We start from the raw sequence: 7,500 nt of genomic DNA, 5'->3' as shown, positions 1-7,500 counted from the left end.
TCCTGTCTGTCTGTCTGTCTGTGTGTCTGTCTGTCTGTCATCAAGCAGTGAGTCCGTGAGCGATCCTACCTGCCCTCCTGTCTGTCTGTCTGTGTGTCTGTGTGTCTGTGTGTCTGTCTGTCTATCATCAAGCAGTGAGTCCGCGAGCGATCCTACCTGCCCTCCTGTCTGTCTGTCTGTCTGTGTGTCTGTCTGTCTATCATCAAGAAGTGAGTCCGCGAGCGATCCTACCTGCCCTCCTGTCTGTCTGTCTGTCTGTGCGTCTGTCTGTCTGTGCGTCTGTCTGTCTGTGTGTCTGTCTGTCATCAAACAGTGAGTCCGTGAGCGATCCTACCTGCCCTCCTGTCTGTCTGCCTGTCTGTGTGTCTGTCTGTCATCAAGCAGTGAGTCCGTGAGCGATCCTACCTGCCATCCTGTCTGTCTGTGTGTCTGTCTGTCTGTCTCTTTATCTATCTATCTATCTGTAGATCCTATTGTCAGTGTGATACAATCACTTGTGTGTGTGTGTGTGTCTCTCTCTGTGTGCCTAATGTCCATGGTAACAGTATTCAGTATGCAGTGTGTGTGTGCGTGTCTATGGTAACAGTTATTATTATTATTATTATTATTATTATTATTATTATTATTATTATTTATTTCTTAGCAGACGCCCTTATCCAGGGCGACTTACAGTCGTAAACAAAAATACATTTCAAGAATCACAGTACAAGTATTAATACAATTAAGAGCAAGATAAAATACAATGACTTCGGTTCTAGCAAGTACAAGTATATGACAAAATATGATTCAATAACGGAGCAGAGTATTCAGTCAGTATTGTGTGTCAGTGGTTAGATGGGCTTGTTCATTACAATCACTCATTACAAAGCATGTGAACTCGGAGAGTCTGTGTGTGTCTATAGACTGTATTCATCCCACTTCTTTGCCTCTGTCCCAGTGGTGTCTGTGTGTATTAACCCCTCTCTCCCCTCTCTCTCTCTCTCTCCCCTTCTCTCCCCTCCCCCTTTCTCTCCTCTCACCTCTCCCTCTCTCTCCCCTTCCCATTCTCTCTTCTCTCCTCTCCCCTCTCTCCCCCTTCCCCCCTCCCCCTCTCCTTCCCCTGCTCTCCTCTCCCCTCCTCTATCTCCCCCTTCCCCTCACCCTCTCTCTTCTCTCCCTCCCTCTCTCCCCTCTTCTCCCCCTTTCTCCCCCTTCCGCCCTCTCCCTCTCTCTCCTTCCCCTGCTCTCACCCCTCTCCCCTCTCTCTCCCTCCCTCTCTCCCCCTCCCCCTTTCTCTCCTCTCACCTCTCCCTCTCTCCCCTTCCCATTCTCTCCTCTCTTCTCTCCTCTCCTCTCCCCTCCTCACCCTTCATCCTCTCTCTTCTCTCTCTCCCCCTTCCCCCTCCCCCTCTCCTTCCCCTGCTCTCCTCTCCCCTCCTCTATCTCCCCTTCCCCTCACCCTCTCTCTTCTCTCCCTCTCTCTCCTTCCCCTGCTCTCACCCCTCTCCTTCCCCTGCTCTCCTCTCCCCTTCCCTCTCTCGCTCTCCTTCCCCTGCTCTCCTCTCCCCTCCTCTATCTCCCCCTTCCCCTCACCCTCTCTTCTCTCCCTCCCTCTCTCCCCTCTTCTCCCCCTTTCTCCCCCCTTTCGCCCTCTCCCTCTCTCTCTCTCTCTCTCCCCTCTCTCTCTCTCTCTCCCCTTCTCTCCCCTCCCCCTTTCTCTCCTCTCACCTCTCCCTCTCTCTCCCCTTCCCATTCTCTCTTCTCTCCTCTCCCCTCTCTCCCCCTTCCCCCCTCCCCCTCTCCTTCCCCTGCTCTCCTCTCCCCTCCTCTATCTCCCCCTTCCCCTCACCCTCTCTCTTCTCTCCCTCCCTCTCTCCCCTCTTCTCCCCCTTTCTCCCCCTTCCGCCCTCTCCCTCTCTCTCCTTCCCCTGCTCTCACCCCTCTCTCTCTCCCTCCCTCTCTCCCCCTCCCCCTTTCTCTCCTCTCACCTCTCCCTCTCTCCCCTTCCCATTCTCTCCTCTCTTCTCTCCTCTCCTCTCCCCTCCTCACCCTTCATCCTCTCTCTTCTCTCTCTCCCCCTTCCCCCTCCCCCTCTCCTTCCCCTGCTCTCCTCTCCCCTCCTCTATCTCCCCTTCCCCTCACCCTCTCTCTTCTCTCCCTCTCTCTCCTTCCCCTGCTCTCACCCCTCTCCTTCCCCTGCTCTCCTCTCCCCTTCCCTCTCTCGCTCTCCTTCCCCTGCTCTCCTCTCCCCTCCTCTATCTCCCCCTTCCCCTCACCCTCTCTTCTCTCCCTCCCTCTCTCCCCTCTTCTCCCCCTTTCTCCCCCCTTTCGCCCTCTCCCTCTCTCTCCTTCCCCTGCTCTCACCCCTTTCCCCTCTCTCTCTCCCTCCCTCTCTCCCCCTCTCTCTCCTTCCCCTGCTCTCCTCTCCCTTCTCTCTCTCGCTCTCCTTCCCCTTCTCTCTCTCCCCTCCTCTTCTCCCCCTTTCTCCCCTCCTCTCTCTCCCCCCTTCCGCCCTCTCCCTCTCTCTCCTTCCCCTGCTCTCACCCCTCTCCTCTCTCTCTCTCTCCCTCCCTCTCTCCCCCTCCCCCTCTCTCTCCTTCCCCTGCTCTCCTCTCCCCTTCCCTCTCTCGCTCTCCTTCCCCTTCTCTCTCCCCTCCTCTCTCTCTCCTCCCCTCTCTCTCTCTCTCCTCCCCCCCCTCCTCCTCTCCCTCCCTCCCTCCCTCTCTCTTGCAGTGATTTGAATCACAGCAGTCAGTACATTCAGGGCCTCGCTCTCTGTACTTTGGGGTGCATGGGGTCCCCTGAAATGTGCCGAGACCTGGCGACAGAGGTGGAGAGATTACTGAAGGCATCCAACTCCTACATCAAGAAAAAGGTGAAAAAAAAAAATATATATATATATACACAAATGGATCAGGCATGGAAATCAGACTCCCGCTGCACAGCAGTGTGATCCATTCCTGGTTTCACTGGGAGTTTAATAATCAGACACACCTGAGCTTGTTACCTAGACACACTGGGGGCTGATCAAGCTGGTAGTAAAACCTGGAATGGATCACACTGCTGTGGAATAGGAGTCTGATTTCCATCGTATACATGGAAAAACTCTTGCAGTCCAGATGTTTGTCATTGAATTACATTAAGAATAAGTTCAAGTCCGAATGATTGTCATTGTGTTGCACAGACTAATTCCTGGATTACTGGGAGGGAGCTCTCTGAAGGTCGCTGGTGTGGATCGGGGGGGGCTGAGTCACCGTTCAGAGTGAATTCAGAAACAGCTGCTTGGGGTTTGTGATGATCGCTCGCCCGCTTTTGTTCAGACTCTGCGGAGAACAGCGACCCACACGAACCCAAGCAGCTGTTTCTGAATTCACTCTGAACAGAGAAATCAGCCCTGATCCAGGCATATGAATCAAACTCTATAACTGTAGCCTAAATGATCTTCAATGACACTGCAATGGCAATAATGGTTCTGTATTACACTGAGGGGCGATGGTAGCACAAGTATAGGGCAGCTGCAATGGGGTGAGGCTGGTAGAATGGGACCACAGTGTGCTGACTATACCCTACATGATCTGCAATGGCAGTGCAGACAGACAGTGGCACTGCAATGGCAATAATGGTTCTGTATTACACTGAGGGGCGATGGTAGCACAAGTATAGGGCAGATCTCTCTTCATCCAGAAAGATTTTTTTGGTTCGTGCTCATCCCCTCTCTGTCCACCAGGCGGCGCTGGCTGCGGTCCACATTGTGAGGAAGGTTCCAGAGCTTATAGAACTCTTCATCCCTGCAACAAAGAGGCTGCTGGGAGAAAAGAACCATGGTACTGTTCTATTATTATTATTATTATTATTATTATTATTATTATTATTATTATTATTATTATTATTATTACAGTGCACTCTGTTTTATAAGTATCACATCTTTCCCGGATGATTTGAACAGAAAATAGGAGGCACTTTTTTACACAGAGAATTGTGAGGGTCTGGAACCAACTCCCCAGTAATGTTGTTGAAGCTGACACCCTGGGATCCTTCAAGAAGCTGCTTGATGAGATTCTGGGATCAATAAGCTACTAACAACCAAACGAGCAAGATGGGCTGAATGGGGCCTCCTCTCGTTTGGAAACTTTCTTATGTTCTTATGTTCTAAAGCACAGAGAGGTCTGGTAAAGCATAGGGGAGCATTGTAAAGCACAGAGAGGTCTGGTAAAGCATAGGGAAGCATTGTAAAGCACAGAGAAGTGTGGTAAAGCACAGGGAAGCATTGTAAAGCACAGAGGTCTGGTAAAGCATAGGGAAGCATTGTAAAGCACAGAGAGGTCTGGTAAAGCATAGGGAAGCATTGTAAAGCACAGAGAGGTCTGGTAAAGCATAGGGGAGCATTGTAAAGCACAGAGAGGTCTGGTAAAGCATAGGGAAGCATTGTAAAGCACAGAGAGGTGTGGTAAAGCATAGGGAAGCATTGTAAAGCACAGAGAGGTCTGGTAAAGCATAGGGAAGCATTGTAAAGCACAGAGAGGTCTGCTAAAGCATAGGGAAGGATTGTAAAGCACAGAGAGGTGTGGTAAAGCATAGGGAAGCATTGTAAAGCACAGAGAGGTCTGGTAAAGCATAGGGAAGCATTGTAAAGCACAGAGAGGTCTGGTAAAGCATAGGGGAGCATTGTAAAGCACAGAGAGGTCTGGTAAAGCATAGGGAAGCATTGTAAAGCACAGAGAAGTGTGGTAAAGCACAGAGAAGTGTGGTAAAGCACAGGGAAGCATTGTAAAGCACAGAGGTCTGGTAAAGCATAGGGAAGCATTGTAAAGCACAGAGAGGTCTGGTAAAGCATAGGGAGGCATTGTAAAGCACAGAGAGGTCTGGTAAAGCATAGGGAAGCATTGTAAAGCACAGAGAGGTGTGGTAAAGCATAGGGAAGCATTGTAAAGCACAGAGAGGTCTGGTAAAGCATAGGGAAGCATTGTAAAGCACAGAGAGGTGTGGTAAAGCATAGGGAAGCATTGTAAAGCACAGAGAGGTCTGGTAAAGCATAGGGAAGCATTGTAAAGCACAGAGAGGTCTGGTAAAGCATAGGGAAGCATTGTAAAGCACAGAGAGGTCTGGTAAAGCACAGGGAAGCATTGTAAAGCACAGAGAGGTCTGGTAAAGCACAGGGAAGCATTGTAAAGCACAGAGAGGTGTGGTAAAGCATAGGGAAGCATTGTAAAGCACAGAGAGGTCTGGTAAAGCATAGGGAAGCATTGTAAAGCACAGAGAGGTCTGGTAAAGCATAGGGAAGCATTGTAAAGCACAGAGAGGTATGGTAAAGCATAGGGAAGCATTGTAAAGCACAGAGAGGTCTGGTAAAGCATAGGGAAGCATTGTAAAGCACAGAGAGGTCTGGTAAAGCATAGGGAAGCATTGTAAAGCACAGAGAGGTCTGGTAAAGCATAGGGAAGCATTGTAAAGCACAGAGAGGTCTGGTAAAGCATAGGGAAGCATTGTAAAGCACAGAGAGGTCTGGTAAAGCACAGGGAAGCATTGTAAAGCACAGGGAGGTGTGGTAAAGCACAGGGAAGCATTGTAAAGCACAGAGAGGTCTGGTAAAGCACAGGGAAGCATTGTAAAGCACAGAGAGGTCTGGTAAAGCATAGAGAAGCATTGTAAAGCACAGAGAGGTCTGGTAAAGCATAGGGAAGCATTGTAAAGCACAGAGAGGTCTGGTAAAGCATAGGGAGGCATTGTAAAGCACAGAGAGGTCTGGTAAAGCATAGGGAAGCATTGTAAAGCACAGAGAGGTCTGGTAAAGCATAGGGAAGCATTGTAAAGCACAGAGAAGTCTGGTAAAGCATAGGGAAGCATTGTAAAGCACAGAGAGGTCTGGTAAAGCATAGGGAAGCATTGTAAAGCACAGAGAGGTCTGGTAAAGCATAGGGAAGCATTGTAAAGCACAGAGAGGTCTGGTAAAGCATAGGGAAGCATTGTAAAGCACAGAGAGGTCTGGTAAAGCATAGGGAGGCATTGTAAAGCACAGAGAGGTCTGGTAAAGCATAGGGAAGCATTGTAAAGCACAGAGAGGTCTGGTAAAGCATAGGGAAGCATTGTAAAGCACAGAGAGGTCTGGTAAAGCATAGGGAAGCATTGTAAAGCACAGAGAGGTCTGGTAAAGCATAGGGAAGCATTGTAAAGCACAGAGAGGTCTGGTAAAGCACAGTGTTACTGTTTTCAAGCCCTGTTATGTGTGTGTGTGTCCAGGTGTTCTGCACGGGACGGTGATTCTGATAACAGAGATGTGTGAGCGCAGTCCGGACACACTGAGGAAGTACCGTAAGGTAAGCGACTGAACTTTTTTATTATTATTATTTTTATTTATTTCTTAGCAGACGCCCTTATCCAGGGCGACTTACAATTGTTACAAGATATCACATTATTTTTACATACAATTACCCATTTAAACAGTTGGGTTTTTACTGGAGCAATCTAGGTAAAGTACCTTGCTCAAGGGTACAGCAGCAGTGTCCCCCACCTGGGATTGAACCCACGACCCTCCGGTCAAGAGTCCAGAGCCCTAACCACTACTCCACACTGCTGCCTAACTTTAACCCTTTGCGGTCCATTTATTAAGTGCGCGTCAGGCGCGTCGGGTCTAATTTATTTTCACACGCGCAGTTAATTTCAGACGCGCTGTTTAAAAGTATTTTTTTCCACAGTCAAATGGGTTTAAAAGTCCCTGCATATCAACAAAGCACTCACTAGGCATCTCCAGCCCCGCCCCACCCTTTCGCTCGCTATCGCTTTCACCTTTGTAAGAAATAATAATAATAATAATAATAATAATAATAATAATAATAGTCGTACATACAGCAGTGTGGAGTAGTGGTTAGGGCTCTGGACTCTTGACCGGAGGGTCGTGGGTTCAATCCCTGGTGGGGGGGACACTGCTGCTGTACCCTTGAGCAAGGTACTTTGCCTAGATTGCTCCAGTAAAAACCCAACTGTATAAATGGGTAATTGTATGTAAAAATAATGTGATATCTTGTAACAATTGTAAGTCGCCCTGGATAAGGACGTCTGCTAAGAAATAAATAATAATACCGATCAATCATCTCCTGATCACTCGTTTTATCACCAAACTCCTCAATAATGCGATCCAAGTCATTATTTTATTACTATAACATCTCAAAAAAGCTCTGCAAATGTCTGTGATATTCTCCGAGCGCTGATGCAGAAGCAGCCAGCTTGTTTCCTTATGACCGCCCCTATCTGATGCCAGGGGCAAGTATGACTATTCATGAGATACGCCCTTTATTTATTTATTTTTTTTCGACTTGTCTCGGCTCCTGTCGCTCCCACTCGGCCATTGAATGGTTTTCTCGGCTTTTTCCGGAGAAAAAACGACTAGAAACCTGTTTCTTGCGTCTTCTTGACCGGATAGGAATAATTGCAATGTGGGACCAGGTCCGACATAGGACCGCAAAGGATTAATGAAGCTAAACTCTCTTCAGAATGTAGTAAACTAACACAGACCCCAAGAAGAAG

General features: G+C 48.6%; 1 protein-coding gene across 4 annotated transcripts in view; it reads left to right on the top strand.

Moving 5' to 3' along the window:
* Window positions 1-7,500, top strand: part of LOC117398013 (AP-1 complex subunit gamma-1) — a 35,193-nt gene that overhangs the window by 5,877 nt on the left and 21,816 nt on the right. For all 4 annotated transcript variants that reach the window (XM_059020593.1, XM_059020594.1, XM_059020595.1 and 1 more), the window contains 3 exons: window positions 2,713-2,854; window positions 3,707-3,803; window positions 6,217-6,293. In XM_059020593.1, coding sequence (XP_058876576.1) covers window positions 2,713-2,854; window positions 3,707-3,803; window positions 6,217-6,293 — 316 coding nt within the window. The remainder of the gene's footprint in view (window positions 1-2,712; window positions 2,855-3,706; window positions 3,804-6,216; window positions 6,294-7,500) is intronic.

The sequence above is a fragment of the Acipenser ruthenus genome, unplaced genomic scaffold (assembly GCF_902713425.1).
Source record: "Acipenser ruthenus unplaced genomic scaffold, fAciRut3.2 maternal haplotype, whole genome shotgun sequence".
Lineage (NCBI taxonomy): Eukaryota > Metazoa > Chordata > Actinopteri > Acipenseriformes > Acipenseridae > Acipenser > Acipenser ruthenus.
Note: the sequence above shows the minus strand (reverse complement) of the source record. Positions and strands in the feature narration are given on the sequence as shown.